The sequence below is a fragment of the Lytechinus pictus genome, chromosome 2 (assembly GCF_037042905.1).
Source record: "Lytechinus pictus isolate F3 Inbred chromosome 2, Lp3.0, whole genome shotgun sequence".
Lineage (NCBI taxonomy): Eukaryota > Metazoa > Echinodermata > Echinoidea > Temnopleuroida > Toxopneustidae > Lytechinus > Lytechinus pictus.
The window spans coordinates 12459780-12486171 of record NC_087246.1 but is presented as its reverse complement, the minus strand read 5'-3'; the positions used below and the strand labels follow the sequence as shown (position 1 = coordinate 12486171).

Here is a 26392-nt window from a genome sequence, read left to right as displayed (position 1 = left end):
GTCCCAACAGTGGCCTTCGATTTTAGGTCAACATCTCCTCGACATTATTCAATCTTGATAGAGATGGTGTCTGCTGTGATAACATAAAGAGAACACTCCAAGACGACCTCTTCTGAATTCAGGCCAATGTCTTGTCTCTGTCATTCTGTCATTAAAGAAATGACGCCATGATAAGAATATATAGTAGTCCAACTTGTACAGATTCTGAAAATGTAGTATTTATTATCAGGCCTGAGTTCTAAATGTTTTCCTGTGTAGATCAATTATTCTATAATAGCTTGGTGTAATATCAGAGCAAAATTGCACAAGAGGTAATCCCCCCCTATTTTTCAAATGAGATTTTCGAGTGAAATTATGATAATCATTTTTTTTTAATCATTGTCTTGAACAACCTTGTGATTTTGTTTTATGTAGTATTTAAGGATTTTAGTAAAAATATCTTATCTGATCCATCTTTAATGTAACTTATGACATAGGGATGCTATAAATCAACTTGCTGCTGTGGAACTATCGTACTCATTTCCCCCAACATACTCAATGCAAGGAGCTTTAGCTCAGTGATTTTCTTTTATTATACATCCGCCAAATACGGTCGGTTGGTCTGTCCATCCGTTGCAAATCTTCCTCAGTTTTTAACCAATTCTCATGAAACTTGGCACACATACTGGTGTTTGAGTAAAGATGTGCAAGACACTTTTTTTTGTATGTGTCGGAAATTGTGTTCCCATGGTAACGGTATATTATGGCAAAAATATCTTGCATTTCAAACTACTTCATAAGTTTTCAACCAATTTTCATATTTAGCTCACACATTGGTCTCGTGGTAAAACTAGGCAAGACATATTTTTTCCATGTGTTGAAAACTGTTGCCATAGTAACGCATACGGTGGAGGTATTAATCACCTTCAGTGATAGTTCTGGTTTTTATTCTCATTGCAAATTGTTACTGGTATCACCCTGTAGTTGCCATGGCAAAGGCATGCTGTAAGATAATATACAAGATTTAATGACCCTTGAAAAAAAAATGGTCAGCATTATGTATAATGATTTCTTTTAAAATTACTGTTTATGATGATTGAGGACTACAATCATCTTATAGTTTGGGTGTCATAGCAATGTCTTCCGATTCAAAATTGTATTTACATCATGAAGAGAGACATGCTACACTACATGTACACCACCATTTCAAAGTTATATGGACATAGTTAATTATCAGGACACTCCATGTCCATGGTGTCTGTTTTCATTTTCTAATATTCATTCAATTGTCCTTCAATACTTATTTACCTCAAATAACCTGATTATAAGTACTTTGATTGTACATTGATTCTCTGTATGAAACACTCCCAGGTAAATTAATTTTCAGTGAAGTGATATTTGCTTATTAAAAGTAGAGTGGTATCTTTTAGTAGGAATCTTCCCCTCATCACTAAATCTTCATATTTTGTAAAAAACAATGTGGATGGGGATGCAGGAAATCCACTACGAAAGAAGCATATCGCCTTGATGATGATGATCACTTAGATACTTAGACCTACATGATGCTTGGGCATATTACAAATTATATTCATTCATTAATAAGAATGTTGAATAATTCCATCTAAAACCAGATTTCTTCCTTTTTTTTCTGTCATTATCCAGGCCTATTATCGTCAGGGTGTGGCCCTGCAATGTCTTGGTCGCCATGCCGATGCGTTGGCAGCGTTTGCTTCCGGTCTTGCTCAGGATCCCAAGAGTCTTCAACTCCTGGCTGGTCTTGTGGAAGCGGCAGTCAAATCACCACTCAAAGGTAACTATGCATTGATACAGGCAAAACCTACTAACTCAATCACCTATCTGGAAAGGATAATCTTTTCATAAACAAAATGTTATGATTTCTCATTTTGAGTATGTAAACACAGTCCCCTTGCCAATAGAGATGATGTTACTTTGAATTGATCTTTGTATTGAATGTGAAAATTCACTTTTAGAAATTTTTGACAAATGTTTGATTTAAAAAGAAATAAAATAATTATCTATGGACGAAAAAAATGTATCAGTTTTACTTTAAAACATGGCAATATATACGTATTTGTTATTTTTTAAAGTTTAGTCTTATTTGTTTTTGATTTATTGATATTAGAAATCCACAGTAACATTTTCTTTCAAATTAAAATCGAAGTCTGATTTTTAGTCATCTTTCAAAACCAAAATCTGCATTCAAAAATTATTAAGCTACATCCAGTGCATCTCTGAAATAAGGGATAACTATGATGGAATTGTTTGCAAAAAAAAATTGATGTTACACACTAGTGAGGGAACATTGTTTGCTGCATCGTGAAAGATGGATTGTGATTTCACATTAAACTATAGCAACATGATATCATTGAGGTCTGTGACCAAAGTCACACCTGGTCCAGATTGCATACAGTGATACAGAGAAATGTATAGGAATGATATACTTACCGAAAGGCAGTCTCTGAGCTAAACTGCTGAAGATTTTTATGCCCATGCAGACGAAGCCCAGAAGGGGCATTAATGGGTTGCCCCTGTCTGTTCGTCCCCCCACTTGGTTTCCGCGCAATGACTTGAAAAATATTTATAATGGATTTTTAAAAATGTTGGTGTGTAGGCAGATGTCAGCAAAATACAGGCTTAGTTTGAATTCGGAGTCCGCAGGTCAAAAGTCAAAGCTCATTAAATATGCAAGATGGTTTCCGCATGATAACTTATGAAATATTCAACAGATTTTTAAAAAATTGGGTGTGTAGGTACAGTGGCGTACCTAGGATTTTCCACAAAATATAATACAGATAGAAACATAGATCTCCATAACATGAATAGATGTTGACAGAGAGAATAATTATGTCAGATGGACTACAAATAGACTGAGGGCTAGTTTGATAATGAATTAACATGAATTGTGTTAAGCATTGCATAATAGTGAAGGTAGTAAAAACACCCGGGGGGGCCACTTCCATTCACGAGTGGATACCATGCGCGACCATGGGGTCTCGAAAAGCACCCTAAACACGTAATTTCCATATTCTGAAAATGCACCCCTTAACAAGTATTGGCGTGTGAAACCCTACCCTTAACAAGTATTGGAAACAAAACGATCCTCTTGGCAAATATTCCCTGAAATGAACCCCTAAACAAGTACAGGAATGTTTTTATTGTTACGGGTCCTTCGGTCGTCGGCTTTACCTTATATGGTTTAGTACGACCCCAACTTCTACACCTCGCGCAAATCGGACTCTAAACACGAAGTGTTGGGGGCAAAAAGGACATCCTTTATAAAACATTTTAATTTTGTTTAATCATCCCCGCAAATTCGACCCTATAAAAACGTAATTTTCCTAGCGAAATAGATACCCTTTTTTCATTATTTTTGTGTTTTTGACACCCTTATCACGTTACGTATGTAACGTGCCCTATCGTGAAAAAGACATCCTTTTTACGTGTTTTTTTTGGTCGCGCATGGTATCCACTCGTCAATGTAAGTGGCCCCCCCGGGTAAAAACAAAGGATTGATTACAAAAAATGTGTGATTTAAATGTAGCATTTTAAAGATAATTATGAAGCCAACCAATGTGGGAAGATTAAAAACCCAACAATAACATCATATCATGAGTGAAATGGTTGTGCATATGTACAAGCAGATGGCAGTGGGAGAGTGGAAATAATAGATCACAAACAAAGAGTAGAATGTTCATCATGTTACTGCCAGAAGGTATTTAGTACTCTACACGTATGTATCAGCAAGAGCAGTAAGGACTGTTTATGTTCTAGATACAAAAATGCATTCATCATACTCATTTGATGGATTAGTTTAATGTATGCCTGTAGGTAATGTCAACATGAAAGGGAATGAAATTGCTTTTGATCAAGTTCACTTCCATCTCCAAGTGGTGTTTCTCCATGCCCAATTTGCTTTCTCCTTTCTTCACTCTTTTCTCCACTTTCTTTTTCTCAATCCTCTTTCTCATTGCACTTGCATTGCACTTCATTCTCTTATTTCTTGCAATCTTTTCCCCCCTCTCTTTCCTTATGTTTATTTTTTTAACCCCCTCGAAAAATGAATGATAGTATTTTACAACTCTGATGAATGAAGTTATTTTTATCTTTTATATTAGTGATCACACTCATTCACAGGAATGCTCTGGTTGTACCTTACTGTACAATTGATTGATTGATTGATTCTTTATTTCCATGCAAAAAATTGATCATACACAATAAAGAATATTGACAATATTTCACAGTAAAATAACAATAAACAATCATTACATGGGAGGGGACAGTCATAAGCGCAAAGGCTTGAAAAGGACGTCCCTCAAGAAAGACTACGGCCCTGAATAAAATCAATATAAGTCCGTATTTAAAAATAACAATAAAAGCAGGGCCAAAAGGAAAACACATCAAGCATGTCAAGAATAATTTAATGATAATAACACACCAGCCGCGTATCGATTAATATTACTATGTTTAACATAGATACGTCGTATAAATACCAAAAAAAATACAGTATGTTGTATGATGAAATAATGATAGAACAACATCTTAACTCAAATAAGTGCTAATAATTGAATACTTAAACTCAAACTTAAATTTGTTCAATGTAGGAGCACCACGTATTGTTAAAGGTATATCATTCCAGGTATCTGGACCAGTATATCTTATTAACCTATGGGCTAAGGTTAGCGGGTTTGATAAATGTAAATTTGTTGAGATTCTCGTAGGATAATTATGAATAAATGAATTAAAAATGAACATGATCAAATGTTATTGGTAATTGGCGACGGTGAAACCTAAACATAAACAAAGCAATTTGAAATTTATGTATATCATCAATTTTTAAAGTCTTGAAACGGTTAAAGAGGGGACCAGTATTTTCATAATAACCATCGTCGGCACACAAACGAATAGCTTTCTTTTGAAGTAAAAGGATATGGTGATTTTTTTATTTGAATGAGCCCCATACAATATTGCACTAAGTTACATATGGCAGTAGAATAAAACTATAAATTCCATTCTCTCACTGGCAGCTATGACTTCATTCGTCATTACAACTCCCCTCACTTTTAATAATAACAGTGTCACAAGCAATCTAATTATTTGTTGATCTGTCCCCAAGCTAGCCGAATGATTGGGCAAATCTACATGTAAGGTGATACATGCTAGGGAAACAGAATAGAGTCAGTTGCCAAGCACTGCAACTTACACAAACAATATCAAAGTCATATGAGCTTACTATACTTCTGAAACTATGTAGTTTACAACATGCATTTTTCATACCCAGAAAGAAATTACAATTTAATTTGGTATTGAAACACATATACATTTAATTCTCTGCATAATGCATTTTTCATTTTCAGAAAGAAATGCTGTTATGAAATTTGTCATGAATTTACAGAATTCCTTTCCATCAGTAACAGACATAAACAAGATGCACTAAAGTATAGATAGGAAGTAGATTTACAAATCATCTCTATTCCAAAGGACAGATTCATATTTTGGTATAATGATATTATCATAATATGTCCATTTACTATTATATAGCACAGTCATTGTTCTACACTTGTTGCTTGATATGATATTACTTTTGTCTGTAAAATTTAGAGTTGTAGCATTTTAATGTCAACTCGGCCATTTATCATCAATAAAATCTGTAAAGCTATGAGCCTCATGAGGGGAGCTGGGGGAAATTGCCATCAAAGAAGACACAAACTCCGTTACCAGGGGTCATATGTTCAAAAATTTCTAACTATAAAAAGATGCTTTTTATTGGGGGAAAATTATGGCTGAATTGTTTAATTCATGAGCCATCGGACATTTATGGAGTCAATTTATGGGACTTGTGCAGCAAATACTGAATAGGGAAGTGCAATAAAAAAGAATGCATGTCTAAATATACATGGTGTATTTGTATTGTGCCTATATACACAGGGATGTTAAGTCATATACGTCAAAATACAATCAATGTCCTTTCAGTTCTGAAAAGATGAGATGCTGATTGGACATATTTGTATGTGATCGTTCTCTTCCATGAGATGCTATATGTAGGATATATTAAAGGCAATTTTAGATTTGTGATGTAATTTGGGTGATGAGTTTGATTGGCTCAAAATATTGGCATGAATATGGGCAATGCAAAAACACAAGGAACAGCATTACTGTCCTTAATCATTTCCGAAACAACCACATCACAGAAGTTTTGTCTTGTATCTAAATCTGTCTATTGTCTCCTAAGTAGAAGACAATGAACAGCATATGACTTTGCATGTACTTTCAGAAATTGACTTTAATATTGAATCACTCTTCTGACAAAGCTTATTTTAAGAGTAAAAGAAAGGAGTAAAATTCACATTTTTTTTCATATCAGAAAGTCCACTAAAAAATCTTTATAATCATTTGAAGTCTTGTGATCACTGACATTGCACATGACCGTTTTAATTGGAAAGGAAAATATTTCAAAAAATGCAAATTTTAAATGGTTAATCTCAATTCTCAATTTTGGAGAATACACTTTGTGCCTTTCTGCCATACACTCAAGAATATACATAAAGATTCTGATCCTGGCATTCCATTTCTTAAATTATGGATATCTTGGTTTTCTCAAAAGTGATATTTATTTCTCTTTCTCTCTTAAAACTGCATTCTCCTTCTGGCACTCTCCAATAAATGAAAAATGAAAACCACCAAAAGTGAAATGAAAATCATAAAGTCACTATATTTTAGTGGTTTGTGGTAGGATTTGTGGGATATTACCACAATTCATAGAATTTTCTTGAGTTTTCCCCTGGAGAGGAGAAAAGCTGGATAATTTAAGGAGATGTAGTTCTTTATTCTGATTGGAATGAAACTGCATATAGCCAGTGGAGGGTGATTATATATTCAACCGGGAAGGCAGAAAAATATCTGTAGGCTAGATTATGTTTATATTTCTTACAACAAAAATGATATCTAATGTTCATGTTTCTTTAGAAACACTTAGAATCGAAAGAGTATGAATGAATAGTTCCTGTTGTTTTGGATTTTTTTCTTCTCTTTTTTTGTTGTTGAATTCATAGCTTTCTTACAACTTGCTGGTATGTTTAGCTTTTTTACCTTTTGCCATTTTTTTGTCTCACCTGCATAGCAGAGTGAGACTATAGGCGCCGCTTTTCCGACGGCGGCGGCGGCGTCAACACCAAATCTTAACCTGAGGTTAAGTTTTTGAAATGACAGCATAACTTAGAAAGTATATGGACCTAGTTCATGAAACTTGGCCATAAGGTTAATCAAGTATTACTGAACATCCTGCCTGAGTTTCATGTCACATGACCAAGGTCAAAGGTCATTTAGGGTCAATGAACTTAGACCATGTTGGGGGAATCAACATCAAAATCTTAACCTAAGGTTAAGTTTTTGAAATGTCATCATAACTTAGAAAATATATGGACCTAGTTCATGAAACTTATACATAAGGTTAATCAAGTATCACTGAACATCCTGCATGAGTTTCACATCACATGACCAAGGTCAAACGTCATTTAGGGTCAATGAACTTTGGCCGAATTGGGGGTATCTGTTGAATTACCATCATAACTTTGAAAGTTTATGGATCTGATTCATGAAACTTGGACATAATAGTAATCAAGTATTACTGAACACCCTGTGCAAGTTTCAGGTCACATGATCAAGGTCAAAGGTCATTTAGGGTCAATGAACTTTGGCCAAATAGGGGTATTTGTTGAATTACAGCCATAAATTTGAAAGTGTGTTGGTCTAGTTCATAAAACTTGGACATAATAGTAATCAAGTATCACTGAACATCCTGTGCGAGTTTCAGGTCACATGATCAAGGTCAAAGGTCATGTAAGGTCAAAGAACTTTGGCCACGTTGGGGGTATTTGTTGAATTGCCATCATATCTCTATAAGTGTATTGGTCTAGTTCATAAAACGTGGAAATAAGAGTAACCAAGTATCACTGAACATCTTGTGCGAGTTATAGTAGTTTTCAAAATCAGCACTGCTGCTATATTGAATCGCGTGATGCAGGTGAGACGGCCAGAGGCATGAATTCCACTTGTTTAATAAGAAATCGTTATTCGATAGTGTTAATATTCTACAGGTAAAATATGTTGCTGTGTATTTAAAATGGTAAATAGGCTAAAATAATTTTATTTTATTTATTTTTTGCTATTTGGTGGGAAGCATCATGCATTATGCACATGGATGATAGAGTTTCTTTTCAAAGAAATATGAAGGTTTTTTTTTCCTTCAAATTTTTGTCAAACTAAAAGCAACCACTGCTAACAATACCATCTCATGTTATTTCTCATATGTGATGTATTTTTTAAATCTAAAATGCTAATGGTTGATATGCCATTTCGGGATAACATTTTTTTTTTTTCACTTTCTTTATATATGTAGTAATTGCGGACAAAGCTTGATATATATCCTGAATTTGTTAGCCCATTCCATGCCTCAGATGGGTTTGCTATAAACAAGAAAAAAAATGCATATATTTTCTTTTGATGTAAAATCAGTCAATTTATCCAATAAAACACATTTGTATCTTATTTCCTTCACATCATAATAGCTAAGGGCACGCAAATTCATGTAATCTAGTAATGAACTGAAGATTAGCTTTAAGCACCAGGTTTTTGTTCTAATCCAACATCATTACTTTTCTCTCCAATCTTAATTCAGACAACTTCGAACCAACCTACAAGCAGCTTGTGTCTATGAACCTGGATAAGAGTCCCTTTGTAATCATCTCTGTGATTGGTCAAGAGCTCCTTGCTGCTGGCTATCATGCATCCTCATTGGTTGTTCTAGAGTCTGCGCTCAAGATCGGTAAGAGACGATATTCCTATCTAAAGTACCTTTGCATAAGTCTTACCGGCGTTTTTCACACAGGAATTCTACAAGTGTTTTTTATCTCTAATTGTGACATTCATTTTAGACAAAGGAACAAAGAGTTTTGAAGACAATTTGAAAATTGACATTTAACAAACCCATATTTGAAGAAAGAGAACATTTGAAAATAAAGTGAGAATTATTCAAAGATGAATACAGCCTTACTCCCGAGGGAAAGCGGTTTGAGAGAAATAAGAGCAAAGCTCCTATATCAACTTATTTTCATTATCAGTTATCAGAGCATATCATATTCTAAATGCATACATTGTCTTACTTCACATACCACATACCATCTGTTGAATTGAATCTAGTGTTATTACCTAATGGCCCAAATTTATTCTAATGGTGCATGCCCTTGGCCTACTCCATATTTTTTTTAATCTTCAAAATATTCTTTGATTTTGTAAGCCCTTGGACTCATTTGATTTTTTTTAATGGGCTAGGGCTAATGCTTTAATTTTTTAGTTGGAGGGTTTACACCAATCAAGTTTACAGTGATGAATCATTTTTAGGGTTATCATGATTTATGTTTTTATCGATATGGAGGATATGATATATCAGTAATGGGGTCCAATTGAAAAAGAAAAAAAAAACATTTTAGATATAATTCTAATCAACTTCAGAGTTATTAAAGTGAAATGCTTGATGTTTGAAATATGCTATTGCCCTCACAGATCTGCTGTGTTTTTTTTTCTTCTTATAAGTTAGATAAACAAATTTGGCTACATGTAATTTAATTTCCATTAATCATACAGAAACTTAAATCATAAAGGAAGCACTTTACTGGCCAAGTCTACATCAATAATGATTTATTCATAACAAAATTACACTCACTGACATGCCTGTCAAGAAAATTTTCTTTAATGATATGTCAAAATATTATGTTGGTGTTCTAGTTTCTTTTTTGATGATTTCAGGATCTGATGATTTCCCAAGGGGATCTCATATTGTTTCACATCATGTATGATTTACTGCTAAGCCCTCCACTTTACTCATTAAAATGAATTTCTATATTTCCACATTTGCAATAAAAATATATCTCTCATTAGTTGCCATAAACATGCTCCTTGTGGGATCATCTCTTTGGTGGTGAAATTGATATATTCCAAATCGTGATGTAGCTCGTATAATTTTGTCTTATAAAGTAACCTTGCTGTCCTCCATCATGAATTGGAATAATTTTTCATTTTCTGAAATAATTGAAGTCCATCATTCTTTATTGCCAAATTGATGAGTGTATCGGTTAACTGAAGGATAGTTATAGACATAACATGAAGAGAAATTATTTAGAACACATAGATTATGAATTGCTGGTGGTTATTATGTAAATCATATAAGGATGTGTTCACGCCAAATAAGAGTGCAGAAAAACATAACATTAATCATGATTCTAGTTTGTGTTCATATTCCCTTTACCTCAAAAGTGTGTTCATATATGTATAAAGCATGATTCTGGCATTGAACTTAAAAGCATCCCTTTATTGTTGCTTCATGTTTGTGTTCCCAATATTTACAGAGAAATAAAGATGCACAATGGATGATGGTTATTAATCTCTTAAAATGTAAAAAAGTAGAATATAAGGTTTTTTAAATGAATAAAAAAAAAAAAAAACCATTCTACTCCCATAAGTTGCAAAATAGCCCCCATGAATTTTACATTTGGGTTCAATACGGAAGATAATTCAAAAATAACTTTGGCTGAAAAAATTACAATTCATTCATTTTCCCCTTAAAATTTACATGAAAGTAGCCATGTTCCTAATAAGTATGTTTAAAAATTATGAATCTTGGAGATAAACTCGTCACTTGAATGCAACTTTAGATCATTGAAATCAAATTAGACCCTCATACATGTTCGACCCTGGTCATTCCCCATCACATACATGTTCATGAATATTCAAGGGTGATGTTGGCCGCGGGTTTGCATCACCATCGTCATGGCGATGACCATCAGAGTCATCCCATCCCAGCTCCAGACACCTTTTTGTCTCCTCCATGCATCATCACCTAAGCCTTTGTTTTCACACCCATCAAGACAGACAAGGGCCTATGCAAATAGAACGTCATGATGGATATAGTGCACATGAACTTCCTTGGGTAAACTGTACATACCGGGGGCCTTCGTCTTTTTCCTTTTTATCATATATGATTTATCTAACTGTCCTCTCCTGCTTCTACCATCTCTCTCCCTTCCTCTCACTATATCGTGCTACATTTTTATTGGCTTTTCTCTTGTCTCTCCACAATCCCCACTCCCTTCTCTCCTTCCCCTCCCTGCCATCTCTTGCTTTCTATGATTAATCATTCTCTTTCTTTATCCTCTAGTCCCCCCCCCCCTCTCTCTCCCATTTTCAAGGCATCAGCGATAAAAATCCTCTATGAGAGATAAAATTATCTTCTTGTATTTCTGTATAATCATTTATATGCCATGTTTGGGAGCTTATCCCCTATAGTTCCATTGAGGCATAATTAGACCATGAATTCAGATGGGAGCTTAGCCTCCATGTAAATTAATTAATCAATGGTGAGTGATGATATGACTTAGGGCTAGCGGTAAGCATCAAAGCACTGTGCTACTCCACATTTCGTGCTTCAGACCAGTGAAATCCTCTTCAGACCCACTGTTTTCTCTCTCAAGTCATTTCACTCCTATGAGGAAGGTGTTGTGTGTGTGGGTGGGGGGGGGGGGGCTAGAGACAAAAATGTAATCCTCTTTTGAGAAGTTGATTACACTACTCACATATTTACATAATACTGACACATATACTCTCACATACATGTACTCTCACATACATGTACTCACACGACTTACAAGAGCCAGCTGACTTTGATGAATTCATTTACATGTAGATTCTGGTATCGTCAATTGGCTCTGTTTGGATTCATCCCAATTCAGTAAAAATGGACAAATAAATATTGAATCTTTTAATTCAAAGAGAATATAATTTTCAATCACTGAATACACATTAGGAAATTAATGGACTATATTATACAACCTATTATGTTGTCTTTTCAAAGATGGGAAAGTTTATAGTGTGCATTTCACTTATTCAATAAGAAGAATTTATGAATTTATAAATGAACGTACAAACAAGGTTTTACATGTAGTTAGAGAAGTTCATTGCACTGTACATGTGGCATGAATGTTCAAACCACGCATAGGGGAGGGCTTAAAACCAGTGCTAACATACAAACTTCTCATGAAGACTATTGAAACTTGCAGCTGGGTCTCCCTTTTGCACTTGATGCTCTAGTTAAAAGGCTGAAGTGTATTAGTGACTAATGAGCTTTAGGCTTTCAAGTTGAGAGCTCTTGGATTGAGGGGGGGGGGGCACGGAATGGAACCGAGAGGAATAAGTGCATTTAAAGATTGGATCAAAGACTGAATTCTGAACAAGGAATATGAATATTGGAGGTAGGAAATAAGAAATTTAGTTTAGAATGGAGTGGAAGAAGATGTAAGAGTTGTAAAGGGAAAGAATATAAACAACTTGAGAGGGGTTGTAATAAATTCAGGGGTGGGCTATCATTCAATATATGAAATTTTATTCGAAATATTGGTAGCTATAAGAAAAAAAATAAACAAATGAAAAGCACTTTTTGATATTCTAAGGGCTAATTTAAGGTGAAAAAAGAAAATCATACTGGAATTCATAAATATTAAGGTAAATATCAGTCCAACAAATTCACATTTTTTGTATGAGGATTAAAAGAGAGATAAGATGTTACAGAGTTTCCATTTGTTGAGTACTGCATGTAATCAGGTTAACCAGTGTATGAAAAGTAAAGCAGTTTTTTTTCTCAATTTCTTACAAATACTTCCACTTTCTTTGATCTTACAGGTACAAGTAGTTTGAAGCTACGTGGATCAGTCTTCTCAGCATTGAGTAGTGCTCACTGGGGTCTAGGAAACACTGACAAGGCTATCTCATACATGCACCAAGACCTATCAGTTGCTAAATCACTCAGTAAGTACAGTCCAACTGATTTATACCAGTATAGGGGTGAGCTTTGTGAGTAGACCCCTTGCTTGCAAGAGCAAAATCAACATCGATTCTCAGAAATAGTTTTCTTTTTTACCAAATCATAACATTTACGTCTATTATTATTAATATTATAATTATTCCATGTTTAGGCATGCATGTGTATGGGAAAGGCTACCTGCTGTTTCATTGCAGTCAGAATGATCTTCAAAGATGATGTGCCAGGTAGTCAAGTCTGTCAGTAAAGTCCTCTTTAATTGAACTAGGTTAATTGAGATAATTTATTTGGGTTTGTATTTTGCTTCAATTAAGTAAAACAATAATGTTTAATTCATTAATTCTCAGCTTGATTATCAACCTGCTGTGTATGTGAGCCAGTTATGAATAGTTTCTTTCTTCACACCATTGATAGTGTACACATTTTAGAAATTTTGCTGCTACTTCTTTCCCCACCAGGTGACCATGTAGGTGAATGTAGGGCTCATGGAAACCTGGGAGCAGCATATTTCTCTCAGGGTAACTACAAGGAAGCCTTAACTCACCATCACTTTCAACTCTATCTCGCTATGAAGCAGAAAGATCGCAATGTAGCAGCATCAGCACTCAGTAGTTTAGGTAAGTGGTCTCTCATTCCTGATTTTTTTTTTTTCTTCACTTTCCTCAGTTTTTCTTCTTTTCTAGTAGCTCCTTTTCTCCATACTATATTTCCTTATCTCTTTCAACTTATCCTTTTTCATATCCTCTATCTTCTCTTTGTCTTTTTAAATAAAAAATGTGTTATGTACTTCTCTGCTATCCCCTCTTTCCTACATTCCTCCTCTTATTTCCTCTTTAAATCTTCCCTCTCTCTCATCCTTTTATTTTTGCCTTTTTATTCTGTCCCCTTTTCTCTTCATTCACTCTTTCTTTCTTCTGTCTTCTCCCATTTGCATTCTCCTGTTTACTGTATTATCTGTTTTATTTTGTATGTCGCTTTGTCACTATTGTCTCCATAGTCTCTTCTCTTTCCTTATCATTTTTTCATTCCCTTTTTATTCCCCTTTCTATTGTGATATTTCCCCACAATCATCTTTTCTTCTTAGTATTTCACAAATTCTTCCTTTTTACCTTTCTATATTCTCTCCTGTCCCCATCCTTTTTCTAAAGATTTACAGATAAGATACAGTGATATTGATTACTTTATTGCCACATGTGTTCTTACTGTTGCATTCATTATGCAATGTTCAATCTTCATTATCAAGTTATGAAAATAGGCATGGGGTTATTCAAGATTGCATCAAATGTGAAGGCAATAAATTCCACTATTTGTACAGATAATGCGTTTTTTGGATTGCACAGCCTGACCACTTGAAACTTGTGTGGTTGCCTACCCAAATGAAATAAAATGACCTTCATTTTAAAGCTAGGGCACATTTACATTTAAATCACATATTGGTTTGAGATATGTAATGTCACGTATCAGCTTCATTATGAATCGGGTATCCTGAAACATACTTTCCATTTCCCCTGATTGAACGAAATATAGTATTTTATAGATTGCACCAGTTTTTAACTGACAACTTCCATGATTATATCTGATTCAATTCTGACCAGCTCAAAAATGAACTTAAATGTGGATGGTGGAGTTATGGAGATGTTATTGAGGATGGGAAGGGTATGGAGGTGGATGTGACTTTCATAATTTGGGATGGGGGTCCTTGAGAGGTTTATAGTTCTTTTAGGGTCTTCACTTTGTGTCACAGGTAATTCTTCTTGCTCCAGTTCTCACCTTTCTTGACTAACCACATGATGGGCCATAGGCCTCTTCTAACATTTTGTAATTTTGTTTCATTCACATTTTCATGTCTATGAGTGCAATTTATGTTTAATTCCTTGTGTAAGTGGTCATCTCCAGGGGTGCAATTTTTTTGTTTAATTTTAAATATATTAGCCAGAGGAGAAAAACATTTCTATATTTTTTCATATCATAGACAAATAAATTGAAATTGAAATAAATTAAACTTAACCTTTCATTTTTTTTTCATTTTAATTGATGTGCTATATATATATAATGTGTATTTCATTCCTTTTTCATGTTTCTGCTATTGTTTCAAGAACTATAAAACATTGGTACTATGTTGGGAAGTCTTTAAAAAAAATATCTCACTTTACTTTATTTTCTTGTAACTCAGGTCATGTATACTCAGCGATTGGAGACTTCCCCAATGCACTCACAACACACAAGCAGTGTGTCACTCTGGCACGACAACTCAATGACAAACAGTTTGAAGCTCGGGAGATTGGAAATGTTGGCGCTGTCCAGCTTGCACTTGGAGATTTTGACAAGGCATTGGAATGCCACAAACAGCACTTGGACATTGCTAAACAGCTGGAGAATAGAACTGAGGAAGCGAGAGCATACAGTAATTTAGGAAGTGCTTTTCATTATCAGAGGAACTTTGAGAAGGCATCTCATTATCACAATGAGGTGCTGTCAATTGCGAAGGAACATGAGAATCGTGCAATGGAAGCAAGGGCCTATGCAGGACTTGGACATGCTGCCAGGTGTTCAGGGGATCTGAACACAGGTAAGCAGTGCCATGAACAGCAACTCAATATAGCACTCAGCACCAAAGACAAGGTCACGGAAGCGAGGGCGTGTTCCAACTTGGGGATAGTGTATCAGCAGCAGGGACAGTATGACACCGCCTTGAAGTGGCACAAAGCACATATGAACATAGCAACGGAAATGAACGACAGAGCAAGCATGGGACGTGCGTACGGTAACATGGGCAATGCATACAGTGCCTTGAACCAGCATGAGCAAGCTATCAAGTATCACAAACAAGAACTGACCATCTCACGTGAAGTAAATGATAGGGGAGCGGAAGCATGCACTCATGGTAATCTTGCTGTTGCCTATCAGGCTATGAACATGAAGGACAAAGCCATGGAGCATTATCAGAGCCATTTATCAATAGCTGGTGAACTAAAGGACAAAGCAAGTGAGGCAAGAGCATTGAGCAACCTTGGCAACTATTTTAGTTCTAAAGGAGAGTTTCAACAAGCCATTCCATTCTATGAGAGATACCTTGCATTAGCCAAAGAGGTCAAAGACCTAGAAGGACAAGGAAAAGCTTACCATAATCTAGGGTATGCTCTCTACTCATTAGGAAATTATAAGGCTGCAGTACAATACTATGAGAAAGATCTTCTGCTAGCTAGGGACCAGAAGGACAAGGTATGGATGGGAAGGGCCTATTGCAATCTAGGTCTTGCTTACAGGACGTTAGGTAACTTTGAACGGGCAGAAGATTGCCAGAAGTGCTTCTTGACAATCACTCAGCAGGTCAAGAATGCTCCTGGCAAGTTCAGGGCTTTGGGTAACCTTGGGGATATCTATATGGCCAAAAAGGATACAGATGGGGCAGTGAGATTCTATGAGCAGCAGTTACAACTCGCAAAAGTGGTCAGCAACAAGGCACTTGAAGCTACAGCATTTGGTGCATTAGGTGCTGCTCAGAGGAAACTGAAACATTATGACAAAGCACTGGCACACCATACACAAGAGCTGCAGCTGTACCAAGAACTTAATGATCTTAAAGGAGAATGCAAGGCTCATAGTCACTTAGGCGCTGTGCATACTTCATTAGGAAAATATCTGGATGCTTTCAAATGTTACGAGGAACAACTGGAAAGAGCGCGAGAGCTTAATGATGGACCCATTCAAGCACAAGCCTATGGCAATCTAGGTATAACCAAAATGAATATGAACCTCTTTGAAGATGCCCTGGGTTACTTTGAGGAACAACTTGGAGCTCTGGAACAATTAGGTGGCAATATGGTGCTTCAGAATCGTGCAAGTGCTTTTGCAAATTTAGCAGAGTGCTATGAAGCACTGAATGATTTAGAAGAAGCTGTAAAATGTTATGAACAATATCTTCTCATAGCACAAAGTATAAGAAATCTAGAAGAGCAGGACAAAGCTTATCATGGTCTAGGAAATGTCCATCGATCATTAGGTAATCTCCAACAAGCCTCATTCTGTTATGAAAAACGTCTACTCTTAGCACATGAGACAAACTCTGCTACAGCCAAAGCATCAGCCTATGGTGAACTTGGTTGCTTACATAGCCTCATGGGTAACTTTGAGCAAGCAATATCGTGTCTTGAAAACCAAATGAGGATAACCCTTGAAGCAAATGACAAAGCTGGACAGGCTGATGCAGCTTGTGGACTTGGTGGTGTTTACCAGCAAATGGGAGAGTTTGAGAAGGCTCTTGAGTTTCATGAGGATGACTTAAAGATTGCAGAGGAAACCAGTAACCTTTCTTGTCAGGGTAGAGCCTTTGGTAATCTAGGAGTGACCCATGAATCTCTGGGTAACTACCAGAAAGCAATCGTGTACCAAGAACAGCATCTTAGTATAGCCGCCCAAGTAAATGATAGAGTAGCTAAAACCTTGGCCTATGCTAGCCTTGGTAGGGTTCACCATGCCCTGGGCAACCACTCTCAAAGTGTTACCTACTTCAAACAAGGATTGCAGATTGCGAACCAACTTGGACGCAAAGAGGACGAGGCCAAGATCAGACACCGGCTTGGTCTTGCCCTCTGGTCCATCTCAAAGCTTGAGGATGCACAACATGAGCTCTACCGTGCTGCTGAGATCTTTGAGGAAATCCGACGTGATGCCCATGGGAGTGGTGAATACAAGATCTCACTCTTTGATGCCCAGTCTGCCTCTTATCAGGCTCTTCAGCGTGTCTTGGTTGCCCTTGACCGTGCAGATGAAGCTTTGGCGGTTGCAGAACGAGGACGAACAAGAGCTTTTGTGGACCTTCTGATGGAAAGACAGAGTGGGAATGCGACAGTTCCTCTGGACACCACTCTAATGACCAATGATCAGATACAGGATCTTGTCAGCAGACAGAGTGCTCACATCCTCTACTTTTCTATTGCAGATGGTCATCTGTACAGCTGGCTGATGAATCCAGCTGATGGTGAGGTCCTTTTATTTTATCTTTTTTTCTTAACACATGTTTACAATGTCATTGTTTGTAATTTCAGAATGAAATACATTTCCAGATGTCAGAGAATAGGGTGGTGACTGACCACCTTTAGTTTAGCTTAAAGATATCACTGAAAATTGGCTTACTTACATCACCTCCAGCAATAGAACATTTTGATAGTCAAATTTAGGCCCATAGAAAGATTCTACATTGATACAATTTGGAAGCTTTCATGTTTATTTCTTTATGCTTAACATAATACACTTTTTTGTATGTCTCTATGCTTGTTATTAGAAATGTTCACTTATGTTCATATAATTTTTTTTCTTCAGGAATTGTGAAGTTCCATGATTGTGACTTGGCCCACATTGACAAGGACACCAAGCCTGATGACCAATCATCTACTGCCTCATCCACTACCTCTCTGCCTTCTCTGAACTTGACTAATGGCATTTCCTATTCCTGCACTGCCCTTCTGGAGCAGTACATCAGCCATGCCCGGGAGGCCCTTGGGGTGGACAACCACATCCATTATAATGGGGACATCACTAGCGAGACAGAGTCAGAGGCTGATGATCTTCTGCAACAGCACTTGGAAGAGCTATCAGCCAAACTGGATTCAGATCGTAGTGGCTTCTTGCGCCTCACAAACCGCAATAACATCATCAATAGCTCTTCCCGAAGCATCGCTAGCCTGGCGAGTCAGCTTAGTGGCGGGCTAGGAAGCCTCAATGGAAGCATTGCCAGACGGGAAGCTGCCAACAAGCTTCTGAGGCACAAGTCATGGTCTGGTAAACCTCCATTGAGGGCGCTTTATGATGTCTTGATTGCACCATTAGAAGATGCATTACCACAGCCAAATGGACCTGATACACCCAGAACAGACCTGGTGTTGGTGCTAGAAGGTTAGTATCGGACTTTTCTTTTTATTATCAAAGATTATTGGATATCTACTATACCTTTCTTGCTTTAAGCTTATGACTCCAAGCAATATGTACAAAATTATTTAAAAAAAATCTATTTTCAACAATCCAACCCTTTCTAACGATTGTTTAGGATGGAAATCAAATTGAATATTATAGCCACTGTCCTCACACCATCATTATCATCATTTTCCACCTTATCTTCCTCATTATTACCATCATCATACTAGATGTACATTTGATAATGATGAAAATGATTGCTTGATATGTCATTCACTTATTTTTTTTGCATTTTTCACTTTCTCTAATATACTCTATTGTGTTTTTCAATAATGCAGTATAATTACATTTTAGCAGAGCAGTTTGTATGTGCATTTAATAATACTTCTATTTCACCTTCATCGTTTTTCATTTTCAATTCTTTTATCAGGAGACCTGTATTTAGTGCCTTTCTCCATCTTAAAGGGAGGTTCCTCCACCGAATCTTTCCATGAGCGCTTCAATGTTCGGATGGTTCCCTCGCTCCGTGCATTAAACCTCAATTTGTACTGGGAGCAGCGAACTCCAACCAGCAGTGGCATGCAGCCTGCCCTCATTGTTGCCAATCCCAAACTTCCTTCCAGCGTCATTGACAAGTGGGGATGGAGTGGAATGGCTGGGTCTGAACAGGTAAGATTTTCTCCTATTTTTCTAGTTTGTATGTTGTTTCTAAATGGATATTAAAATGACACATTCAATACTTGTACCATTTCTGTAAAACACAGTAGTAATGGAATACCTTGTTAATGTTTCATCTTGGTTTTCATATAAAAATGTGGGATTTTGATGTTGATGATTCAGTTTTATCTAACAAGCTGAAGAAGTTAAATATCTTATAGTAATAAACTTGCTACTATGGTTCAAAAGATAGCTCTACTAAAGCTTATGTAAAGGGGTAATAATGTGATATAAAATTGACTATCATCTAACCTGAAAATCTTACAGTAGCTGTTGAATCTTCTGAAATGCTGATTATCTGTGAATGCTTCATATATTCAAATCTTAGATATCTAGTGCCCTCTATCAGTGATGTTTTTATTTGTCTTAATAAGGCTCTTTCAGCATCCATGAATTTTCAGTCAATTCCATGTTTTGGAATAGGTTTTATTTAAAAAAAAACTCAAAATATATTGTATTTTGATCTTTCACCCGATCAAAATATATATTCATATAAAATTACAAAATTTATCCTGAAAAACATATTTTCATTTCATATTCTCCACATCACTACTGTTTAGAGCATACACATTCATATTATCTGGTAATGAGTTGGAATAGTGAAAGGTGAAAGGGGGGTACAGAATTTTAGGTATGAATCATAATTTTGTGTTTTTAAGGCAATGCTGTCTCTCCATTACATAGTGTTATTCTCATGTACAGAAATTATTCAGAAAATATACATTCAGCTTCAATGTATTTGAGACAACATGATTATTTTTTATTCAAATCAAACTATCGAGGGGGTAGGGTGAATGAAAAAGTGACTGAAGATTTTGACAAGTTATAAATTCTTCAGCGCCACATGGCCTCTTACTGGAATCACACATTGAATTATAACAGTCAAGGGACATTGTTTATTTGAGGTAAAAATGGTTGCATTTATGATGATTGTTCCTTCGAGAGTCGTTAAATCTAGAAATCTGATTCTTCATTCTATCTACATCCTGGTCAGGTTTCAGCTAAAGTTGGGGGTGGTGTACTCGTTGTCATGGCGATTGATCTAAAGGTCAAAGGTCTACCCCAAGACTTTCATGAATGTTATAAAATGATGCAAAACTTTCTACTTGTTGTATGTATGTCAGTAGAGCATAATTATAACCTGTGCTATCAGTAAACTTTATACACAGTAAAGTTTGATTGTTGACAGGGGATTTAGTCTTTTTTAATTTTTTTTACATGTTCTAGTCAATTATATGGAATTTCAAAATAAAAATCTAATGATCATAGTGGCATAATCAACAGCTATAGAAGAAAACATATTCCATAGATGCCAAAATGAGTTGCAGCAGTGGTAGAAACGTCAGAGATGAGAGCAAATTATAGGTAAATGAATAAATTGATTAGTGGTTATTGATAGCTTGTAATGACATGTTTTTTTTCCCCTTGGTAAAACTATCATGTAGATATGTTGATATTACAGAAAATACCAAACATTTTTTGTGTAAGAATAACCCTTTTCACTTTTTCTTTCTCACAAATAGGAGGCATCAACAGTGTCAGAACTTTTGGGAGTCAAATCCCTGACTGGTGCCTCGGCTACCAAAGAGGGGGTGCTTCGTGGCATTGAGAGTGCAGAGTGCCTCCATTTTGCAACCCATGTTTCTTGGAAGCTTTCAGCTCTGGTGCTGTCCCCCAAAGATCCCACCCACATACAGAGTGCCTCTCCTATCCATCTAACAAGGTAGATTCATTACTTATGCTACATTACAACTAACATAAGGTAACATCTGAATGTTGTAAAGAAGGTTGATCAAATGGAAATTGAAAGGTAATGAATGTTGAGTCTTTATTATTTAGACTTTATGTGTGCAGCAACTTTGAGGTTTCGGCATGTTTCCATTATTTATTCTTGATAGTTTGGACAAGAATACCACTGAGATTTTTTTCATAGATATAACAAATACCATAGTAGGCAAGCCTTTTGTAAGGCTATGTACACTTGATTTGAAATACAGACAAGAATTATGAAAGGTAAGAGTGTAATGAATTCTGGAAACTCTGTAATTCTACTTTGATATGAACTGGTATTTCGTGGGGTAAAACTAACCAAGTTCTCTGTCAATTTTTCCCACTTAAGTGCCAATAATCCCAACTCACCTGAGCAGCTGGACCTGAATGACATGAACAGTCCTGAGCCTCATGGCCGGAATGGATCCCGTCCAGACATCCCTTCATTAAGTGACTTCCTCCTAACAGCAGCTGACATTCTGGATCTCCACCTCACAGCCAAGTTGGTGGTCCTCAGTCCCTACGGCAACGAGGGGCGTGGCGGTGCCCGCATCACTTCAGACTCTGTCATTGGTCTGGCCCGATCGTTCCTTGCTGCAGGTGCCCAGAGCGTCTTGGTTCCTCTATGGTCCATGCCAGAGTCAGCGGTTCAAGTCTTCATCAGAGCTCTCTATGACAAGCTCCTTGGTGGTAGCAAGGCCAGTCTGGCCGTAGCTGAGGCCATGAAGAGCGTCAGGGAGGTGAAGCAGTTTGCTCATCCATCCAACTGGGCAGGGTTTGCCCTCGTTGGATGTGATGCTAGGTTGAGTAACAAGAGTGCCATGTTTGGTAATGCCCTGGGTGATATCCTAACCACACCTTCCAAGTGCAGAGATGCCCTCAGAGTTCTGCTTCATCTGGTAAGTAATCTATTTAAATAGCTTGTTGTAAATGTTGTATTTGTGTAGCCTGTTTTTTTTTTTTAACTTGATAGAACTATTTCATTTACCTAAGGTTTAACTCTCTTTTTCTTAGTTTTTTCTCTCATTACTGGATTAGTCCTAATTTTTAATCAATGCTCTGATGTGAACTCTGTTTATCAATAACCATTCCTCTCTGTCTCCACAATATATTAAATATCTTCAGCCCTTTTCAGTATTTTAGTTTTCTTATTTTTTTCTAAACTTGTACATCTTGTCTGACATTTGACTCGATACTATATTTTGGTATGATCTTTTTCTTTATTTTTGTTCTTCTAAACATTGTCAACTTACTTTTCTCATGAGATGTCTTTCTTTCCTGTCTTTGCCTGTCTATGTCACATTTTCCTTCTATCCATGTCCTCTCTTGTAACTCTTTATATTCCAATCCCTCATTCTTTCTCTCCTTTACATTGGTACACCCATTCCTATGAGATCAACACATCTCCTCTTCTTTGCCTCCAGATCGAGAAGTCTCTGCAACGCATCAACCGCGGTCAGACCAACCCCATGTACACCACACAGCTTAGCATCACCAAGAGAGTTGGGCCAGTCCGAGGTTGGCAGGAGCTTCTCAAGTCTGTTGGTTTCAGGTTTGAAGAAGAGATCTCTTCATCCATCCCTCCATCTGTTTTCTTCCCTCAGTCAGATCCAGGGGATAGGCTGCTACAAGCAAGCTCCAGTCTCCAGGCTTTGCTAGGTAAGTCCTTTACCCTTCCACAACTCTGATACTTGGTGTACGGTGCTGGGTGTGTTTCAAGAAGCAATTTGTCTTTGATTTTTACTGATAAATGTTATAAGCTCTTGGAATCATTGTAGCTGAGAGCAAGTGAAGAGAATAAACTTTGATTAAATACAGTAGATTTGGCTTCTGTTTAAGTTTTTAGTTTTCACAAGCAAGCTGTTAGCTTCTCAACTTGTTTGTGAAATTTAAAAACTTGCTATAAATCAGGAGGTTGTCTACACTGATGTGCACTCTATGTACCAGTATACAAATTCAAATTAATTACTGCATTGCCTGCTACGAAGTTGGAGTTGTAAAAGTGAACTCTAACAGGACTTTGACGTTGCTATATCCAAGTTTCCAGCTTCTTTCTTTTGGTCATTTATGAAACAAGGAAATACACATTACTTCATTTTAAACTGGGTACCGGTAGTCAATCTAATAGTGGGTCAATGTATTGTATCTGTTAACTCCAATGCACAGCCTTCTCAATAGTTGAGATTTTGTACCTTTTCAATTTTTCAGGACTGACAAACCAAACCAACTTGGCTATATCCAAGCTTCTTCCATTCCCTGAGGCAGCATTAGAAATCATTGAAATGGTAAATACAGTAATTCTTTCTATCCATCCCATTCACTTTACTTTATCAGTTTGTATCTTTATGTTATAAAGATATGCCTAATTGAGCAGAATATATTAAACATATTTATAATTTGAAATGGTATTCTGAACTTTGTTGGATATTTCATCCTATCTTTGTTGTTTTATTTGTCACATCATCATTTATATAAAGTGTCATTGGTTGCATTGTCTCATGTGGTCATCTATCATTTGAAACATGCATGCATTATTTGTTTATGATTTCAACTTGTTGGTAAGATAGATTTCATACTTTCATTTTTTATCATGTCATGAAGAAAAATCAGTTTTATCCCCATGGTTCAGTTGGGTTTTTTTTTTAATTTGATTCTCACATTTGATATCCCTCTTCCATCAATAAATTATTCATCTTTGGTATGGCATCATGTGTAAGGAGAATTTGTTACAGTTCACTTTTGATATGGACTATCTAATTTTTCCTGCTAATTTGCATTTTATTTTTTTATCTCTATTTTTATACCAATGGCATTGTGCATTTCCTTTGTTTTCATTCATTCACCTGTATTTTTCCTATCAATGTATTTCTCCCCACCCCCACCCTCATGCATGTACTCATTTGCTCACCATGCCCCGCCCCCATGCCTCGCCCCATCATCTGAGTAGCTGGGAACACTTCTCATTGAGCTGGAGAAGTTGAGACGGGAACATAGGGGAGAGAGTCCTGTGCTTGAAGCCAGTAGCTTACACATCCCTAGCTATCTAGAATCCCCTGGAACAGTACAGAAACACATGGTAGTAGAGAGTGTGTTGTGATCCACCTGCTTGCTTGAAATGCATGATTGCACGCACTCTTAATCAAAGAGCCACATTATAGATTAGCATCTTGCACATGTTGAAACTCAAAGGAGAGAGTGCAATCACAGTTCACCCACTTGCTTTGTGTATATGAAGTTATACATGCAACTGCACAATGCACCTTTTAGAGTAAAGAGCTTACACATCCCTAACTATTCAAACTTCTCAGGAACAGTGAAAACAGCATGGTTGTAGAGGCAGAGAGGCAGAGTCATGATCAGGTGGGTGTTTCATAAAGCTGTTCGTAAAGTTACGCACGACTGGAGCATGTTCTTAGGTCATAATTCAATTACATAGAGATATCACATAGCTTAAGAAACGATCACCAGTCGTGCATAAAGTCATTCGTATCTTAAGAACAGCTTTATGAAACACCAATCTGATTGCACCCGCTTGCTTTGTGTATATGAAAGCACACCCCTAACTCGAAGCACCTTTTAGAATAAAAACTTGCATACCCCTAGCTATTCAAAGTCTTCTCAGGAGCTGTGCAAAACAACATGGCATCAGAGTTATAGAGCGTGTCATGATCAAAATGCACCTGTTTGCTAGAAGCTCACATCCCAAGCGATTGGAGTCCCCAGGAGCTTTGCAAAACAACATGGTAACAGAGATAGAAAAAGTGTGTTGTGATGAAATGCACCTGCCTGCCTTATTAGCTTAAAACATCCCCCTTGGGTTTAAAGAGCTTAAAGAGCATGTAATGCAAATTATGCACTTTGTGTATTTTAGCAGCTTATTTTGTGTGTTGATGTTTCTTTAAATCCATATTGTACAATCATATAAATTGCACTGAAATACTTATATGCACCTTTGACCCATTTATCTTAATGATTACAAATTTTGAAGTTTACCATGTACATAATATTTTGAGGTAAAAAAAAAAAAGGTTGTTGAATGCATACACACTATTTTTATTTTTGATCAGGCACAAAAAATCGTTCTTTTGGATCATGCTTCAAAATATGGTATTGTATGGAAACGTGCCGTGTGCTTACCTGCAATTTGCCCAAGATTGCCATTAAATGATTTTTCTTTACCAAACAGTACTAGTATACCAATGCCCTCTCTATACTATTTCTAAAAATGTGCCATGTTTATCTTGTTGCAAACTACATATTTCAAAATATCCTAATGCAATTATGACCATATCCATACTTTACTCATATAAGTTCTTGAGTAGTATTATCTCTTTCAGCAAAAATAAATGGCAATAAAAAATGTAACAATACTAGAAAACAATATATATTGCATAGTATGTTCCTGGATGGATTATGTAATGGTTACCCTTTCTCATTCTAACCTGTCCATAGCTCCAGCATGTGCAGTCCAAGTACAGTAGAGATGGAGAAGGGGGTATGCAGCTACCAGTCAACGTTAAGCTGTGGCAGACACCGGGGTGTCATGAACTCCTATCTTCATTAGGTGAGGTCATGTTTGTTGATTATTTAACCTGATTAGTATGACCAAGGTTCTGCTCATTTGGCGTTTTACACATTACTAGCAGGAATTTAGTCTAAGCCAGCCTTCGCCTTAACCTCAGGCCCACCTTGGCCTTGGCCTCAGGCTGAGCCACTTGTCTACAGTCCGTGGGAGATGGTTTTCTACAGTGGCCTTTTGACATGGAACTCGCTTTCTGGCCTCTACCCCAGACTATTTAACTAAACAGGAGGCACAATAGCTCAGTTGGTAGAATAGTGGTCTCATCATCATTTGACCAGGTCCCTCTAAAAGGACCTAAAACCTTTGGTCTCCGAGCCAACATTCAACTCAGTACTAGGATCCATTTAGATATTAATATTCATTTGTTTTAGAAATTTACTAAAGTCAAATTCAATTATAAACTTGATATTATACTTTAGTCAGTATGACTGAGAGGCTCTTTGACATCACATCCATCCTAGTAGAATCATGCGCAATGAATATCCCACACTAGAATCCTGTAACATAATAAAGTTGATTAGTTGTACAATTAAGAGTAGTTGTGT

General features: G+C 36.6%; 1 protein-coding gene across 2 annotated transcripts in view; it reads left to right on the top strand.

Moving 5' to 3' along the window:
• LOC129254803 (tetratricopeptide repeat protein 28-like) overlaps positions 1-26392 on the top strand; it is a 42359-nt gene that overhangs the window by 8127 nt on the left and 7840 nt on the right. The window contains exons 2-14 of one of the 2 annotated variants that reach the window (XM_064109736.1): positions 1642-1789; positions 8675-8821; positions 12727-12852; positions 13324-13482; positions 15039-17846; positions 18188-18760; positions 19209-19447; positions 21019-21218; positions 21615-22164; positions 22690-22924; positions 23474-23550; positions 24213-24341; positions 25718-25829. In XM_064109736.1, the coding sequence (XP_063965806.1) occupies positions 1642-1789; positions 8675-8821; positions 12727-12852; positions 13324-13482; positions 15039-17846; positions 18188-18760; positions 19209-19447; positions 21019-21218; positions 21615-22164; positions 22690-22924; positions 23474-23550; positions 24213-24341; positions 25718-25829 (5503 nt within the window). The remainder of the gene's footprint in view (positions 1-1641; positions 1790-8674; positions 8822-12726; positions 12853-13323; positions 13483-15038; positions 17847-18187; positions 18761-19208; positions 19448-21018; positions 21219-21614; positions 22165-22689; positions 22925-23473; positions 23551-24212; positions 24342-25717; positions 25830-26392) is intronic. The other variant, XM_064109745.1, reaches the window with a different exon arrangement.